At 49.1% G+C, this 19,478-nt stretch overlaps 1 protein-coding gene and 1 pseudogene across 2 annotated transcripts in view; one reads left to right on the forward strand and one right to left on the reverse strand.

Annotated features, from left to right (window-relative positions):
- KCNN3 (potassium calcium-activated channel subfamily N member 3) overlaps positions 1–19,478 on the reverse strand; it is a 173,057-nt gene that overhangs the window by 119,522 nt on the left and 34,057 nt on the right. For both annotated transcript variants that reach the window (XM_065872302.1, XM_065872292.1), the window contains exon 2: positions 2,347–2,442. In XM_065872302.1, the coding sequence (XP_065728374.1) occupies positions 2,347–2,442 (96 nt within the window). The remainder of the gene's footprint in view (positions 1–2,346; positions 2,443–19,478) is intronic.
- LOC136131917 (bolA-like protein 3 pseudogene) lies at positions 18,180–18,857 on the forward strand (annotated as a pseudogene).

Genomic DNA, 19,478 nt, shown 5'->3' on the forward strand with positions numbered 1-19,478 from the left:
GACCATCTGGTGGGCACAGCTTGTACATGGACGAGGTCCAGCTGGAAGCAGTGGGACAGAGGTCATAGGAAAGAGACCAGCTTCCATTTCATAAAGGCCCACTCTGCACTGTCAACTGTTACCCCCCTGCTTATGAGTTGGGTGATATGACTGCCATCCTTCAGATGCGGAAACCGATGCGGCCCAGAGAAGTTGTTATTGGCTCAAGGTCATTCAGGCTGAAGTGTCTGAGCCAGGATTTAATGCCACTGACTTCACTTTGTTTCTCCAAACTGTGAGTGTCAGGCCAAGACAAGTGACTGAAAAGCGTCCTCTGCTGCCCATAATTAGGGTGAAGCAGAGACTGGCTACGAGCTGAGGACGGACAAAGTGTGCCCAGGGAGGTGCCGGCCTATCAGCATCGCGGCCCTGCCACCAGGCCAGAACTGAGGTCACAACTGCACTTGGGTGGGGTCAGGTCTGAGAGCCAAGGCTGCAAGCCCTAGAGGGAGGTGGGGCAGGACCCCAAGAGAATCAGAGGGAGGGATGCTTGGCTCTTCCCATCCCAGTGCCTGGAGTGGAAAGCAGCAGCAGTCAGGTTGAGTGGAACCATCGTGCGGGTGTGAGGCTGAGATCAGCTCCTCTCCCCTCCCTCAAGCCTGGATCACAGATGAGTTCATGACTCTGCCTTTTTCTCTGGCCTGTGCAACCCCTCTGCACAGGTCAAGGTGATACACAGTAGTATAGACGCCCTCTAGATGAGGGTTCAGGGGCTCAGAGAAGTTGAGGAGATACATGGGTCCCACAGCTGGTTTGGGGTGGGGTGAACCCAGCCTGGAGCCCCGACTGTGACTCATGGTCCTGTCTCTGATCCTGGCCCGTTCCTCCTGCCTGTACTCCTGGCTCCTTTCTGGGGTTGACTGGACCACGGTCTGGGTTAAAGCCCACATGCGTTGCCCAGGTCAGACCCCACAAAGGAAGCTGCTTGGTGGTTTCTGGGACTCTCAGCCTCCCCACACCTGTGACCCCCCCAGAGATTAAAGAGTCCCCACCTTCTAGATTAGTGTCCTCTGGTTATCAACAGAGTGGAGGTAAGGTGGCCTGGAGCCAGGGCTCCCACGCCCAGGCCAGCCACAGAGGTCCCTGACACCCAGAGGCAAAGCAGAGCCCCTCCAGGAGCAGGAGACACTGGCCCATCTCTGCCTGTGCAGCCGGTCAGCCCAGAAACGCTGAGTGACAAAAGCGATGAGATTTGAAGTGTTTTACAGTTTACAGAGCTCTCTCATACACTCCCCATTCATCCTCACAACGACCCATAAATGGCAGAATAAAACCCCCCATGTTCCAGACGAGCAAAAGTTCACATGTTCCAGTCCAGAAAGGTCTCAGGGCTGGCCAGAGACACGCTGTAAGAAGAGGTCATGGGCGAGGCTCGGCCCCAGCTTTTCTGACTCTGAGTTCTGGTCTTTGTCAATTTCTTGCCTGCTGCCCAGATGTGGATCTATCTGTGCTCCTCCAGCCAAATGACAGGAGTTATATTTAGATGCGTATGCATGTGAGAAAAAACATCTGGATACTTTAGAACTACCCAGGGCCCCAGCAGAGCAGGTCAGCCTGAAGGGCCCAGTGAGAGGGAGACCTATTGTCATGAGAAGATGCTACAGATATGCTCACTCCTGCCTGCCCTTCCCAGCCCAGGTCGAACCCTCCTCCCTACATCGGCCAAACTGGAGTGCACCCCAGAGGTTAAGCCAATACCTCTCTGGGTGCCAAGTGACTCCTGGACAGCAAGAAACAGAGGCCCCTTCAACTACAGCAGATTCTATTCTTTCTAGAAAATGTCTCCTCCCTGGTAGAGTCCAGTGGGAGTAAAGTCTACACCAGTCAGAAATACAGATTCCCGGTGGTATCTGGTGCAGTGTGTGTGTGTGTGTGCGTGTGTGTGTGTGTGTGTGTGTGTGTGTGTGTATGCAGGGGCACAGCAGGCAGGTCTGTTTCACTTGGGGGACTCAGTGGCTCAAGTTCAGAAAGGATTCAGCAAGAGATAGAAAGGGCAAAGCAAGTCTCACAGTAGAATGATGCAAAATGAAAATTCTAAGCAGGACTGCCCCCCAAATCATGAAGTCGTGTTTGCCTCTGGGATCCCCACTTGAAGATAATGTCACAGTTGTTCTAAAGCCACAGGGCAGCCTCACAATTCCCTCTCCCACGAGGGTCCAAACCAAAAGAGAAGATCCACAATCTCAGATACATTTTGCTGAAATCACCCAAGTAGCTACTGAAAGGGTAGGTTTGGGAGGGGGGACGGGCTCAGCCTGGAGCAAAGGAATAGCCCCTGCATGAAGGGGTGTGGGCGAGGGCACCTACCTGGACTTCACGTGTGTGATAGGCGATGATCAAACCCAAAAGGATGATGGTGGACAGACTGATAAGGCATTTCAGGGCCAATGAAAACATGGAATCCTGCAGGAGAAAGGGAAAGAGAGGATTAGGGAAATCCGGGATGGAGCATCTCATTTTACTCTGAGGCTGTGTTAAGGGGTGGGGGTGAGGGGCAGTGAGGGCAAAGGAAAGACTGTCACCAGCGCCTCCTGGGAGCGGGATACAGCACAAAGGTAGTCTGAGCCCTGAAAGTACCTTGAGCTGGGCCCTGGGCCGGCTCCGTCCCAGCAGCTGCCCTCTGAGCCTCTGTTTTCTAGGGTTAAATCATATTTGCATTCCTGCGATGAACCCTGCTTGGGCGTGATGTATTCTGTTTGTTATACATGCCTAGATTCAGTTTGCTGATGTGCTGTTTAGAATATTTGCCTCCATGCTCAGAAGTCACATGAACATAATTCTTTTCGATGCTGCTGTTACATGGTTTGGGCATCAATACTGTGCCAGCTTGAGCCTCTCTTTTCTCTTAACAAACCTGAACCAGAGGATTCCCAGGTCCCTTCCACCTCTGACAATGCAGAGTTCTTTCAGGAATGAATGAGAATGTCCTGGCAGCAGCTCTCATCTCCCGTTTTAGGGCCAAGGGCGGGGAGGGAAGCGAGGGTGGCAGAGGAGCTACTGGAAAGAGAAGGGGGCCGAGCACAGGAGCAGAGAGGGGTCCTGGGCAGGAGAAGGGCCCTGAGGGTCCCTCCAGCTGAGGCTGGGGGAAACAGGGTGGGCCACTTGCCTTCACTGCAGTCCTCCAGCCCCAGGGCAGCTTAGGGGACCCACGTGGTTAGCAGCAAGAGCTCTGGGACCAGCCAACAGAATCCAAACCCTGACGTAGCCGCTTACCAGCCACGTAACCTCAGGCTGCTCACTCCATCTCTCTGTGCTCAGTTGCCTCAGACATCAGATGGGGACAACATCAGTACCTACATCTCAGGGCTGCTGTGAAGGAGAAAGGCATTTGTCTATGTAAAGTGCCTAGCCCAGTGCCAGGCCCTGTGAGGGCTGGCTACTATCATCTACCTCACCTCCTCTACCGGGCTGGTGCCTCCTGGGCATTTGGAAGCCAGGGAGTAGAGGCAGCTCCCAGTCCCAAAGGAAGGCAGGAACACAGCCCTGAGCAAAGGTAGCAGAAAGCCAGGCAGTACTTCCAAGCACTGTGTTGTGGCCTCACGCATCCTGAGAGAGGCACGCCACATGAGAAACAGCCCCCATGCTCCAGAATCATAACATGCCTGATGTCTGCAAAGCACCTCACAGTTTACAAGGTGGTTTCACATCTTGTTCTCATCCATCCTTGAGACAGCCCTTGGCCTCTGGCCCAGCTTTATAGATATTACAGGCAGAGGCTCAGAGAGGTGAGTGGCTCATGCCAGAGTTCAAAGCCAAGACCTCTGACTCTCAGCCTGACTCCCAGCCCAGAGCACTGCCCGCACCCCTCAGGCCCACTCTCAATGGGAAACAGTAAAAATGTGAGAAGTGCCCATTTACACAGACCCAAATGACTACATAAGACGATAATGGAAGGTGTTTCGAAGGTGAGATATGATTAATCACCACATGAAACCTACAACAGAGCTAGGGAGGGAGACATCACGGTCCAAGAAAGCAAGCTTTCAGAGACAGAGGGAGAGGTGGCTGAGATCTCCAGCGTTGGGGTGGGGGGGTGTCCAATATGGCAGCCACTTAGAGTCAGTGGAGGGCTTGGACTTAAACCCAGGACTCCCAGATGCCCAAGTCCCTGTTCTCAACCACCCTCTGCAGGCTGAGATGGAAAGAAAGCAGCTCTCCCTGGTGTCTGCCAACCTACCATTCATTTATTTGGTATAGTTTTGGGGCCCACTCTGTGCCAGACACAAGCTAGTGCTGGGGACCCAAGGGAGAACTAATGAAGGAGCTCATTCATTCTTTCTTTCTTTCATGACGATTTCAACAACTTCTCATTTCTTGAGCACCTGCTAGATGTCCAACAGTGTGCTAGATACTGCAGGCTATTTATAGAGGGCCCCTGCCCACCACAAGTTTGCAATCTGGCTTATACACAAACCCCAGCTTTCTACACTGTACAGGATCATCCAGCTGTGGGGAAAATTCTCCATTCTGCCCTGCCCAGAGACAACAGTCTAAGCACAATCCACTTTTCATTGAGCCTCTTGCATGTTCTACGCTTAATGAAGAGCAGCCTGCAATCATTTACTCAGTGCACACGCACAGTGGTGCCTTGCGGGGTATTCTGCTGCTCCAGTTAAGGGCCCAAAGGAAAACAGAACACAGTTCCAGCCCTCAGGAAGGTTCCACTCTTCGAAAGCACTATTGGATGCCTGAAACACCACCCAAAGCGCAAGACCTACTGGGGCTGAAGAGAGCAGGTGGTGAATTCAGGGACACTCAGACTTTTAGGACAAGACTACCTCCCTATAGGAATCAACTGGGGACAGATCATGGTGTTTTTGAGCCAGAAATGACCATAACTTTCTTCTCAGAGGGGTCTGACATCTGGGGAGCATCATGCCTCCCCAGGGAAGGATTTGGGATCGGCTGCACATTTCAAACTTTAATTTGTTTCTTTTGGCAGAAAGTAACTGAAATCAGAATCCAAGTCTATTTCCATCATGTTTAGAGGAAGAGGTGAAGGGAAAGGGGCCAGAAGCTGTCTCCTCTCCTTTGAGCTTCTTCCTTTTGTTCTAAAACTCAAAGCCTTTATATAAGAGTCAACTCCACCTGCTTCTTCATTTTGGACACTGAAATCTCGTCGGCCAGTCCCAGCCCCATAGGGAGATGAGTGCGCACTGGATCAGTGGGAATGCTCATTACTTCACAGATTTCCTTGCATTCTCTACCAATCACATGTCAATAAAAATTAAACCATCAACCATTTTTAATAGCAGGAAAATACGTCAAAGAAGTCTGGCTGGATTAGAAATGTTTTCTATTTGTTAAAATGTTGAATTATCATCTTTTCTTTTCTGTCTGAACTCCAGTGAAGCTTGAAATTGATATGGTTCTTTGGGTGATGGCAGCAACTCAGGGCTGGCTAATTAGCTGCCATACACCACATGTGTGTATGTACACACACCTGCTCAGCCCCCACTCACTGCTATCCAAGGGCCAAAGGGACTCATAGGGCTGGAAGGGAGTCCTGCGGTCAACTGGTCAACACTCCTCTCCTGCAACTCAGAATTTTTCAAGAGAGTAATATCCTTAATGCACAGGAATGCTTAAGAATTATATCCCAACAGATGAGAGTTGTTTTTTTAAAGCCATTTATTCCTAAATGTCCCAAAATACTAGAGTGGGTAAGTAAATTGGAGAACAGCCAGTGATGGAACACTATGTTGCTACTTAAAGCCATTTCTGCAGAGAATACTTGAAGATATCAGGAAAGGATCATGATATAATATCAAGTCAAAAACCCAGACCCCAAAACTGTAAATATGGTATATTTCCAATTATTTTTTAATTTTTTACTTTTTTAATGTAAAAAAAGACTGCAAATATATAGTGTCATTCTATCAAGTGCCAGGGTACTCAGTTGTATTACCTCTGATGATCTGAGTACAACAGGTGCTTAATAAGTGCTTCTTGAAACTACTTAATAATAGTACTTTTATTTTTACCTAACATTTATTAAGTACTGACTACATACCAGGTCCCAGATTATGCCTTCTATACAGATTACTTCGCATTCTCACCCTACAGATGAGGTCATGATGTCTCCATTTTACTGATCAAAAAACAAAACAAAACAAAACAAAACTGAGGGTCATAGAGACAAAGTGACTTTTCCAAGGTCATACAGCTAGCTCAGACTTTAGCTATATATCAGATTTTTCTATATACCACGCTTCCCCCCTGCCTTCAAAATGAACTAGGCTCCCGTGTGAGATAGTGAGTTCCTGTCATCTTAGTAGAGGCTGGCTACAGCCATCAGGGGTGCTGTAGAGGGGATTCCTAGCAGGGAAGGAGGGTGCACCACATTCCTGCAAGATGCCCCTATCCACGTGGTCCTGTTCTGCTCCAAGCCATGAGCCAGCCCTTCACAGATCTGTGACTTGTTGACGACAACAACCCGTTATAAAGCACTACTGTAGGGGCCTACCATGCAAGGTGGACATCGTCAACCCACTCTTACAGTGGGGGAAACTGAGGCGCCAAGAAGTTACCTAATTTGTCCAAGGACATGGCCAACAAATGGCCAAGTCAGGATTGAAGAAGCCAGGATTTACTCCAGACCATCTACTTCCAGGTTCTGTGCCCTGCCTGTGCACCAACACCCCACCTGCCTGGCTGGTCAGGCCTTTCCAGCCTCCAATTTCTTCAGTGAGGTTTCTCAGAACTGCTCTAGCCCTTCCTCCCCCGAGGCTGTGCAGACTGTGATGGAGTGTGTTCCCAGCTTCTGAGCCAGCCATATAAATTGCTCTCCCGGCCGCCCTGTAGCTTCCAAAGACAAGCCAGAATTGTAATGATTATGGTAGATTTTCCAGAGACTTTGAAGTTCTAAATGTATTATATTGTTTGGAACATTTGAAAATAACAGAAAACCATGCAGGCAGAGTCCTAGAGGGGCATTGAACAGAAGTTAAATACCAGGTAGAGATGTGCAGGTGCCTTCCCCAAAGTGTGTGTGTGTGTGTGTGTGTGTGTGCGTGCGTGCGTGTGTGTACATATGTGATCCATTCATGATCTTGTCACTGGCTGGAACCCCCAAAGGGGAAGAGGTAATATCATCTAAAGTCTGTATCTACTGAATTAAGATTTATGTTTTGTGCATTCGACTTGGGAAATAATTGATTTAGAAATCTTTTCAGTTTAATAAGGTCAACTTTTCCTTCAATTTCATGGAGAGGCTCCAAAATTGATTGACATTCAGCATCAGCTTAGTACTGTGGCTCTGTAATGGTTGTCTTAATTAGACACTCTTGCTAATTAACGCTATGCAAATTAAAACCAGCCCCTTATCCACTGGCCCGGAAGACTGCATTCGTGATTGCTGTTCTCTGCGGAGACGGAGCTTCTTTCCTCAACCTGGTGCTTTCACACCAGCACCAAGCCCCCGCCTTCCTCCTTCCTCTGCTCTCATCCTGCCTCTTTCTCATAATCTCTCATTCTCGTCCACTCTCCACACCTTTCACCCTCATGCTCATCTCTTAGCTCAGGCTCATGGCCCCAGGTTGAGCTGCCTGATTTAAGTACCTCCCTGGCTCTTCCTGGCATTCTCAGAGTGACTGCCCAGCCTGGTTCCTACCAGAAGTCAGCTACCAGAATCCTATTTTGGTCACTCATGGTCCAGAATGGAATCACTCAGACCCTCTGCGTCCTTGGATGTCCAACTTGCAAACAGGGGAAACAGGCAAAGCTGTCACAATGGGGTGGGAGGGTGGACCCTGGGGGCTTCAAAGGGCACCTGGATCTCCGACAGGCCTGAGGAGGGAGAAGTTCCAAGAAGCCAGGGTGCTTCATAACCAAGAGGTCTCTGGAGCTGGGCCCTGGGCTTGCCATCAGAGGGCCCAGAGGGTCTGGGCCTCCTCCACGGTAAATGCCTGGCTTTGGACAAGCTGCTTCACTCTTCTAGGCCTCAATACCCCCAGTAAAATGAGACTCTTGGACCAAATAGCCCCTGAAGCCTAATGGCCGATGGCACTGGGCGCACACTGGCCATGACACATACACAGGTCATAGGGACACTCCCAATATTTCTTTCTTTTTTTCTCCTTTTCTCAGGCATTTCTATACATGATAAAATTGTGAGTGTGAAATAGTCAGCAACAAAACTCACTCATGCCAACTTCTCCTCAAATAGAACGAGATAGCTAACAAAGAAAATTACCATTGTCTCTTTCTAAATAACATGGGATTTGGAACCAAAAGGTCAGAATTCAAGTCATATCTTTGCTGCTCACTAGCTATGTGACACTGGACCTGTCACTTAACCTCTCTGGGCCTCTGTTTCCTTCTCTGCAAGCCAGATGTAACAGGACCAACTCTCACAGATACTGGAGGATAAAGTAAAATAATGCATATGAAAAAACTCATTCTTTTTTCACACACAAAAAAGCTCACATTCTCTTGTAGCCAAACGCCCTTTCTCTTGCTGCACAGATGTCAGTGCAGGTAAACGCAGCTGGTTCTCAGTCAGGGGCTGCTGAATGCACCTCCAATATCAGCATTTTAGGGTTGCAACAATTTACAAAGATGCTCCCCCAGGCATTTCAGAAAGATAGCTTTGGCATCCTGCAATGGGCCAAACATTCATTCACTCATCCATTCACACTATAGATATTTACAGAGCACTTAACTATGCCCAGGCCCTGTGCTGGGTACTTGCAAAACGCCAGGGATTCCCCCACTCCATCCACCCCCAGTCCGCTGAGCCTGAATCCCACCTGGCAGACAAAGGGCAGATGAGTAGGGCCTGGAAGAAACGGGCAGGAAGCCCAGGCTGAGAGAAAAGACCTACAAGCAGCTCCTTGAATGACCAGGACCAGAAGAGGCGACCCTAGAGAGGCAGCTGAACCCGAACTGACCCTACATCCTGAATGTGAAGTGAGGAATACAGACTGACCCAAGGCCAAAGGAGCTTCAGAGAGTACCTTCTCCCCAAAGATGCTGTTTGCTAAGGATGCAGGCTCTCTCTGCAGACAAGGAGGGCATGAGACCTTCTTCTGCTCAATGACCACCAGGGCTGAGCATCATCGTGGGTACTAGAGACCAAGCTCCAGGCACCTTCCACCTTCCTGAGCTCTCTGTGTGGGTGTCTTTACCAGGTCCCAGGGGCTGTCTCTCACCGCCAAGATGGAAACCCCAGAAGGGCAGGATTTCAAATTTGTTTGTCCACTTCTACATCCTGGCACCTCAGATATTGTCCGGCACATAGCAGGTCAATAAGTATCAGTTGAACGCTGAATATTTGAAGGAAAGGAACAAAATTTTGAGATGTGTCAAGCAGGTAGACACTTCCTTCCTGAACTCACAAATACAGCTAAAGGAACATGATAAAAATAACAGCCTACATCTACTGTGCGCTTACCATTTAGATCCTCGGAACAACCCCATGCGAGGCCCAGGGAAGTTCCGTCACTTGCCCACCATCCCCAAGCAAGGACAGAGTAGAGGTCAGATTCCAACCCAGGCAGAAGTTAGACCCAAAGGTCTGTGCTCTCTCCACCCAGAGAGTCTCATGACACACGGGCTGCCTGTCATCGGAACATCGTCTTCCATGCCCAGTCTTCCTGGGCAGGACTAATCTCCCCATCTCACCCCACTCTCTGATGAGGCCCTGGTCATGTCACCATTAAACCCCGGTCACTTAGTAGCATGACAGACAGTCAGCAGCCTGACGTCAGGGCTGGGGGTCTGCATCGTTGTTGCGAGTGCAGCCCAGACCAGGCCTGGTATGGGGCGGGCAGGCAGGAAATGCTTGTGGAGTGAAGGATGCCAATGGTCTCAAAATGAAACTCATAAAGTCAAGTTGGCCTGGGCCATTTCTCTGTGGCCCTCCACTTTGTCACTCCCAGAGGAGATGGAACCTGATGGCTGAGGGACATCATGCAGTTAACACAAGGGCATTTGGGTCTGAGTAGAGGGTGGCCTGGTAATGGTTAGTGAAACCAGCACAACGACCAGGACACCAATTAAGAAGAAATCATCCTCCCCAGGCCTCGGCCCTCCCGCTGTGTGATGACCCAAGGAGGAAAAAATCGTCATTTGGGAGACCACGCTACCAAAATATCAAGTCAGATGGGTCACCCCTAAGGCCACAAACATAATTCCAATTAAGGAGATGATTTCCTTTACAAGGTCTGAGCAGAGGGGAAATGGCATATCATGAATTCTCTACTGCATGCTTGCTTATAATTTATTTTCCTGCCCCACTTACAACATTGGCAAAGGTTCCATGCAATTCAATCAAAATGTTTTATTATATACTTGCCATGTGCCAGGCACTGTGCTAAGTGTAGGAGGTAGGAATACACATGATGAGGTCTTTCTGAAGGCAGTTTGGGGCTTGCTGCTCCTAAAGTAGCCAAGAGCTGGCCTACTAGGACTCTTCCAACATGAAATAAGCACTTAACAAATGTTTGTTGGGTGAATGAATGTGGAAGGGTCAAACTTTTGAGCTCTATACCAAGGCAGAATGAAACCAGAGGGGGGTTGAGTCTCCTCACCCCATCAGGGAGTATGCAGGTGGGAAGGATGCCCACCAGGCACCAAGAGCCCAGGCCATTCTAGAACTGAGGGACCTTGACCCCCCCACCCCAGAATAATTGAATCAAATCTCTGCAGGTGAGGCCTGGACACTGACATTTAAAAAAATATTTCAGCGATGCAAATGTGCAGGCCAGGGATGAGAAATGCTGCTCTAGGGGGCACAAGAAAGAAGTGCAGAAGGCTGGGGCTGACATCATAGCCTTGAGGAGACTCTGTTGAACAGTTAGTCATATGCATAAGCAGTGGAGCTCCTTACAGTTAAAAGGAAATGTAAAAGCCATCTAGTTAAACGGCTCATGACTCTCCTCTGTAAGATTCCTGGCATATAGTCATTCAGTCTCTGCTTGATTACCTCCAGGGACAGGGAACTCACTTCCTATCAAGGCAGCCTATCTCTATGTTGGAAAGGCTCTGACTTTTTCACAGATCTGGCTTCAGCTTTCTCAGGTGCTTAGCCCCCAATAAAGCTAAACAAACAAATGCCTCTGTGAAGCCTCACTCTGATTTTGGCATCATATGTGCCTATGCAAACGTCCTCAATAAGTGAGCCCCTCCCCAAGACAAATACCAATAAAAATATAGACACCAGGCCTGGAGGCACCCCTGGAGGTCAGCTCATCCCCACCCTTCATTCTACATGAGGACACTGTGGGGCTGGCTCGGCCCCTATCAAACACTAGCCTGTGTTGAAGCAAAGCTTAGAACCTGGGTATTGGGTCCCCCAGGCTTACGCTCACGGGGTGGGCATCCCTGCCCACCCTGTCTCCCCTGTTTCTGAAGATATAACAACTCTAAATTTATCTGTTCTCCAAAAGCCTAGATCCCTATCCTGGAAGTCACCTCCAAACCTCTCACGTAGCCACTTTATTTCCTTCTCCAATAAACAATCTGCTCCTGATTACCTTTCATCCTCCTCTGCTTGTGGAATGTGAGCGCTCTTGGCCAGTCAGCAATTACATCATTCTTGGGGTGTCAAAAAGCCCATACGGCCTTCTCCAGCTTTGATGAATGCATACCTGTCACTATGCATCTCATTCTGAAGGTCCCAGCCCCTGCCATCATCTTGGGAGAAGCACATACTAAAGGTCTCTTGTCCTAGTCGCAACACGCATCCTGGCAACCTGGGGGGTCCTCAATTACAGAGAACCACTTAATCTTTCTTCACCCCCGAGGTGTGGCAGAGCCCTGCCGGAAGGCTGCTCAGTTTGCCAGCACCATGATGGGTTCTCCTTGCAAATATCCACTGCTACCCTCACTAAGACCATGGTCCCCATATTTCCTCCAACTTGCAGGAGCCCCCCTTTTTTAATGTTCTAGAATGTTGGAGACAAATAACTGTGCTTTCTGGATGGCTTGCTTTGAAGTTGTTTTCTTTTCTCTTATTAAAACCTATCTGGCCCCCAAACCAATAAAACAGCAGGAAATCACTTTGCTCTGCAGAAGGCTGGGTGTGCTCACTGGGTTCCCAGCTAGAACCGAACCAGCCCAGACAGGGCTTGACCCAGGACTGGGCTTCTCTCTCCCCATCCTGCCCCAGGACATACACCAGACTCCTGGATTCTCTGCAGGAGCTGTGGTCAACCAATTGCAATGAACTGGGTAAATGCATCTTCAGATGGATAGAATCTGAAATAAGAATTCTCACCACCTGACAGCCACAGAGAAGCATGTGTTGGTTTTAAAGACACAAAGCAAGGCCTACAGACTACCCCCACCCTTCATCTCTCAGCCCCTTCACCAGCCCCCCGCCCCAGTTCTCTTCCCTCTTTTCACCCTCCAGCCCCTGCCTCTCTCCGCACCAGAGGCTGCTGCGGTGGCAGAAGCAACACCATGATCCCACCTACACCTTCCAACCTCATCAGAGGTTTCCACAACCCACTTCTCTGCCTACTCCCAGCCTGGTGTCCAGAGGCAAGACCACTTCCATCCCCACGCAGGGCACAATCAACCCCTGAGCCTGGCAATGTTTGGGCCAAATGAAAATTTTAAGACGCCTAGAAATCACATATGGTGAGAAAAACAACCGCCTGGCAGGCTCCACAGACTTCTCTGAAGGCTGGAGCTTCCCGGATCAGGAACAGCCCTGTCCTGTGTTTCCCCTGCCACGTTTCCAGGCTTCCCAGAGCAGCAGCCCGAGGACAGCATCATCCTCCTTCCACTTCCACACCCACACTCTTGCCAGTAAACGTGAGACAGCAAGTCCTCCAACCCAACGCACAGACTCAGCTGGAAGGGGCCTCCTGGGCCGTCTAGTCCAACTCCCCCACTTTACAGGCAAGGAAATGGGGGCCCAGAGAGGGGCTCTCTCCTAGCCAAGGCCACACAGCAGTAAGAGAAAGGGCTAATCTTGCCCTGAGTCTTCTGAGGCCTGGGCCAGTGTTTTTCCCACGTCCCCACTCTGCCTGCCCATCAGTCGCACACTCCTGAAAGGGGCAGCACCCCTGTCTGATTCCTCTCCCACCCTTCTGCAAGTCCTCAGTTCACGTTTGGGGAATGAACGTTTCTTCTATGGCTCTCAAGGGCAAATCAGGAGAAATAATAGTCACCTAGTCCAGGTCCTCCGTCTTCTTTTTGCCTAAAACTCTAAAAGCTTAAACATAAATAAAGGGAAATGGTCTGGAAAAATAACCAGTTGGCATGGAACAATTGGCATTTCAGAGCTACATCAGAAGTGGAAATACTGTTTTTCAGAAATTCAGCACAGCCATGAGTTGTTAACTCCTAGCCATTTGGCACAAGCTTTTCGATTGTTTGGATGTGATAGACGATGTTGATAGAAGTGGTGGAGACCAAACACGGCTATTAATAGGCGGAACGTGGCACTTTTATCTCTCTCTCTTTCTCACTCACTAGCTCTCTGGCACCAAACTGTTGCCAACCCGCCTACCTTTGGCTCTGAGGTGCCATCACCTCCAGCAACAGGGCACCACAGGAGCCGTGTTTCCTGCCCATGTCCGAGCAAGTTCATCCTCGAGCCTAAAAGGCCAGGGCTGCCGGCCAACGTGGGCTGCTCGTGTGTGCAGAGCTTCAAGGGAATCACAAGGCCTGAAGCTTCCTTGGGTGCAGTCCCCAACTTGCACAGAGCAAGCAGTAGATTATCACAGTTTAGGGGAGTCAGGAAGCTCTCAATTCCCCCACGTGTTTCTCTTATCCACCTCCTCCCTGCAAGAATCTGAGGCAACCCCGATCTCAAGGCTGGAGCACATCCGCCCTACTTGGCCCAAGTCAGAACTGTTTCAAGGCAGAAGGATCCCCACGGTTCCCTAAAGGATACTGCTTCTGGAAACTCTCTCCAGAGTCAAACTCTATAAGGATTTACTGAGTACCTATGACATGTCAGTCTCTGAGCCCACCTATTTTCATGTAGGATCTCACTTAATCCTTACAACAAGGAATTATTGTCCCCACTTGACAAATGAGGAAACTGAGGCACACAGTGATCACACAATTAGCTGAGATCACATGATTAGTAAAGGGAGGAGTCTTCTGATTCCGAGTTCAGGATTGGAGAGGACCCTGGCAAAGGCCCTGTTGGGAAGTGTGCCCTGCACTCTCCACGGGTATGGTCACTTTGCTGCAGCTCTTCTGAAGCCTGAGCTGCTGGGTCTCTCCCTCTGAGCACCACGTGTTTCCCCAGCCCCAGAGCTCCCTGATCCTGGCCAGCTGTCCTCAACCTGCATTGGCTCAACCACCAGGGAAGCCATGGCAAAGATCAGAGCTCTAGCACTATTTTTAATATCCATTAAATGACAGTAAAAATCCTTTCTTCCTTCCAGAGTTATTGTAAAGACCAAATCATAACTGTGGAAATAAATGCTCAACCACCTAGGGATTCCCAGAAGCTCAAAACAGTCTATGCACATGTTGACCATATATATCCAGGTTTGCTCTGGGGAAACCAGCTTATGTCTGCTGTCTAGTATAATTATTAATATGAGTAGCAATTATTAATATCATACTCTCAAAAGTGTCCCCATTTAGACAGTGAATATGTAGAGTGAATCACACGATCACTCTACATATGTAGCATTTGCTGCCTTAGGGTCTGAGGGAACTGGGGGCCCCTCCCTGCCCTCTGGCCTCCATGTCTCCCAGCTCCCACACCCCCCTTGTCCAGCGGGAGGGGTGGTGCTCAGTGCTGCAGACCCTTGGCCAGGGTCCCTGCTACCAGGCTCACAGACAGGTATCATTTTGTTAGATCAAAGTAATTATTAGTAGACAGTTTTTAGCAGGGCAGTGTCACAGTGCCTGGATTAACTGCAAATTATATGTCACTCCTTTAAGGTTTATTCCGTCCATTATGGACAATCTCAGTCACGTGCCTAGCTGCCTTAACCCTTTGTGGCTTGAATTCCTCAGCACAGAAGAGGCTGTAACCATGGAGAAGGCTGAATATATTTGCTACTGAATCATTGCCCTGTGGATGTCAGTTTAGAGCCTCCCCGCTTACGAGGCGCTTTCTTGCGGTTTCCTGTTTGATCTCTGAGAGCTAGGGAGAGCCACTCCCATCTCACAGATGGGAAAACTGAGACTTGGAATATTTAAGCAATTACCCAAGGTCACACAGCTAGGAATACCAATTCTTAGAACACTGTGTTGCCAAAACATTGTTTTCTTTAGCAATCAGTGAGTGTGACCTGCACCGGAACCCTTCGGAATGTGACCCTTGGGCTTCAGTAGTCTGACCCGGCCCCAGGGCGAGGCATATGGGACAGCATCTGAGGGCATCCAGAGGCAGGCCTGCCAAGGAGTCAGTCCAACGCACCAGATGCTGCATGCTCGCCATGCAGAGTCACCCTGCACCTGGAGCAATTCAAGCGGCCTTACTGTCAGAAAGAAAAAGAAAAGAAACTCCAAGAAGAAAATGTCCACACCAGAAAAATATACAAACATGGAGACACAGAACCTTCCTTCTCCCGCTGTTCAGCAAGGAGAGTAGCCAGAAGGCACCTCTTGCTAGCGAGGGGATGGCAGGACACCCACAGGCCCCAGACACCTAAGGGTATCTCAGTGTTGAGATGAGAGAAGCCAGGGGAACACTTCCTTCTACTTCCAGAGCCTTTATTTGGGCTCCTGCCCCATATCTACTATGCCCTGCACCGGTCACAGAATGCTAGTTCAAAGATCTCCAAGATCCCACAGTCCAAAGCCCCATTTTACAGATGGGGGAACTGAGGCACCATGCAGGAAGTGCCCTGCCTATGACCCAGCTTGCCAGGGCCGAGCTGAGAGGGAGCAGAGGGCCTTCCCCTCTGCTGGGTTCTTGCTGCCCGTGGCTGTGAGCTGCCGCAGGGAACTGGGGGGGCCGTCTGCTGTGTCTCTCGTGGGAAAGTTTGCTGCTTCCTTTCTTCCATCTCTCTCTTTCCTCCACCCTCATCTCACTCTCCTCACCCACATTTCTTCCCTCTTGCATTATTTCTATTTCCCTGTTTTCCAGAAACAGGGTTTAAGACTGTCAGCTAGAGTTTCTAGGTCTGAATGGAACTCACTGCGCTGGAGCCCCCAAGCTCCCACTGGGTAGTCACCCCAGACTCTAGGCTGCTTTGTGGCAGGGTCTGGGTCCTATTTGTCTCTCTCTCCCCATTACTTCACACAGGGCCTGGCACACAGTAATGGATACTCAGTAAGCACTCGAATGAATGAATGAGTGAGTGAATGAATGAAATACCATGCCAAATTCCCAAGGAGAGGAGAATCAAGCAAAGTGATTCCATTACAGGTCTCATCATTCAGGTAGTAAACAGCACTTAGAATTGGGGGAGGGGAGGGAGGGGAGTCTGAGTCACCTTTAAATTCCTCATTCCACTAACAGATACTTATTTGTTTAGAATCCATTGTTTAAGCCTTTAAATATAACAGCTGTGATCAAAGACCTAGGAAAACAGAAACTGCAGCCAGGCTCTCCCCCCAGGCTCCTCAGCCTGGAGAAGCTCTAGGATCAGAGCTATAACCCTGCAAAGGCGGAGGAACAAATGATGCTTGTGAGGAAAACCTGTCTTTCCAGCCACAGCCATTTTCAATTCTGCATAAGTGGCTTGCGGGTCCCTGAGAGGAAGAGCAAATGCTGGGGCTCCCAGACAACCACTGCAGTTGATGACTTGCTAAGCTTTTAAAACCCGGGTCAAAGCAAGGGAAAAAGACTGTACAGGCCAAAGGCACTGACATCTCTCCACGCAGATGTCCCTGGCCTCCGGGTGGTGACTCCAAATCAGCTGCCTCTTGTCACTTGGGGCCAGGTGGACTGGGGGCGTGGGGAAGGGTTAGGCCCAGGGGAATGAATTGCTTCATTGAAGAAACCCAGCTGGGCCCAGGACTGTGAGTTGTGGGGAGCCAGGTGGGCTGGGGCAGGGGTGTGGGGCGCGGGGAGGGCGCGGAGAGAAGGTATTCCTGCAGGGCTGGAAAACGCCAGGCAACTGTGAGCTATGAGGGTCAGAGGTGCACATTCTTCCTGGAGAACTCACCCCTCTCCCTCCAGCTGCCACCAGCTGCTGAGCAAGGTGGGACAGCCAGGAGACATGGGTCAGGTGGCCAGAGGTAGAGAGACAAGTACGGAAGAAAAGGCGTGGGCGCCAAAAACAGAGGTGGTCATGGGTGTGGAGAGTGTCAGAGCTGGGACAGTTCTTGGAGTCTTCTCATCTTACAAACCAGGACACTGAAGCCTAGACCTGGCTGAGGTCAATCAGCTGCTAGGTCCAGATCTAGAATCTAGCTCCCTAGACCCCCTACTCCAGTGCTCCTTCTCCCACACCACGTAGACGCCACAGCAGTTAATATAAAACACAAACTGTGCTGAATGGGAGAAAATATTTGCAAACGATATGACCGATAAGGGGTTAATATCCAACATATATAAACAGCTCATGCAACTCAACATCAAAAAACCAAACAACTCGATTAAAAAAATGGGCAGAAGCCATTGACAGATGAATGGATAAAGAAGATGTGGTACATATATACAATGGACTATTACTTAGCCATAAAAAGGAACGAAATCGGGTCATTTGTAGAGATGTGGATGGACCCAGAGACTGTCATACAGAGTGAAGTAAGTCAGAAAGAGAAAAACAAATATCGTATATTAACACATATATGTGGAATCTAGAAAAATAGTACAGATGAACCCATTTGCAAGGCAGAAATAGACACAGATGTAAAGAACAAACGTATGGACACCAAGGGGGAAAAGTGGGGTATGGGGTGGTGGTGGTGGGATGAATTGGGAGATTGGGATTGACATATATACACTAATATGTATAAAATAGATAACTAATAAGAACCTGCTGTATAAAAAATAAATTTAAAAAAAGGGGGGCTTCCCTGGTGGCGCAGTGGTTGAGAGTCCGCCTGCCGATGCAGGGGACACGGATTCGTGCCCCGATCCGAGAAGATCCCACATGCCGCGGAGCGGCTGGACCTGTGAGCCATGGCTGCTGAGCCTGCGCGTCCAGAGCCTGTGCTCCACAACGGGAGAGGCCACAACAGTGAGAGGCCCGCGTACCGCAAAAAAAAAAAAAAAAAAAAAAAAAAAAAACAGATAGAAGGACGGCGGGCCACATTGGCCGGTCATGGCAGCGCGGAGCCAGGCCGCAACAGCGCCTCTGCTCAGCAGAACCCGCCGCCTTCCTCTTCTCCACTGTGCTCAGCGCATGTTTGCCTCGCAGACTGAGGGGGAGCTCAAAGTGACCCAAATTCTCAAAGAAAAGTTTCCTCAAGCTACAGCTATCAAAGTCACTGACATTTCAGGAGGCTGTGGGGCAATGTATGAAATTCAAATTGAATTGGAAGAACTTAAGGAGAAGAGAACGGTCCAACAGCATCAGATGGTAAATCAGGCATTAAAAGAAGAAATCAAAGGTATGCATGGGGCTTTCCTGGTGGCGCAGTGGTTGAGAATCCGCCTTCCAATGTAGGGGACACCGGTTCGAGCCCTGGTCCAGGAAGATCCCACGTGCCGTGGAGCAACTAAGCCCATGCGCCACAACTACTGAGCCTGCACTCTACAGCCTGTACTCCACAATGAGAGAAGCCACCGCAATGAGAAGCCCATGCACCTCAACGAAGAGTAGCCCCCGCTCACCACAACTAGAGAAAGACCGCACGCAGCAACGAAGACACAACACAGCCAAAAATAAATAAATTAATTAAATAAATTTAAAAAAAAAAAAAAAGGTACACATGGATTGCAGATATTTACCTGTCCCCAGACATTGACCATGCCCTGGCTGTGTAGATGTTGCTGCTAAAACCTTGAATGAATCTTACTGCCACCATTCTTTCCTAGGCATGTGACAAAAAATTTATCTATTTTATTCATAGACATTTCCATATTGTAACTATAGAAGAATACGGCATCTATTTAGATGTTAATTAAAGGCAACAGACAACTAAAAAAAAAAAAAATGGGCAGAAGAACTGAATAGACATTTTTCCAAAGAGGAAATGCAGATGGCCAACAGGTACATGAAAAGATGCCCAAGATCCCTAATCATCAGAGAAATGCAAATCAAAACCGCAATGAGATACCCACTTGTGAGGATGGCCATCATCAAAAAGTCTACAAATAACAAATGTCGGCAAGGATATGGAGAAAAGGGAACCGTTGTACACTGTTGGTGGGAATGCAAATTGGTGCAGCCACTGTGAAAAACAGTATGAAGGTTTCTCAAAAAACTAAAAACAGAACTACCATATGACCCAGCAATTCCACTCCTGGGTGTATATCTGAAAAAAACAAAAACACTAATTCGAAAAGATACATGCACCCAATGTTCACTGCAGCATTATTTACAATTGCCAAGATATGGAAGCAACTATCTATCTATCTATATCTATATCTGTATATCTACACACACACACACACACAC

The sequence above is a fragment of the Phocoena phocoena genome, chromosome 1 (assembly GCF_963924675.1).
Source record: "Phocoena phocoena chromosome 1, mPhoPho1.1, whole genome shotgun sequence".
Classification (NCBI taxonomy): domain Eukaryota; kingdom Metazoa; phylum Chordata; class Mammalia; order Artiodactyla; family Phocoenidae; genus Phocoena; species Phocoena phocoena.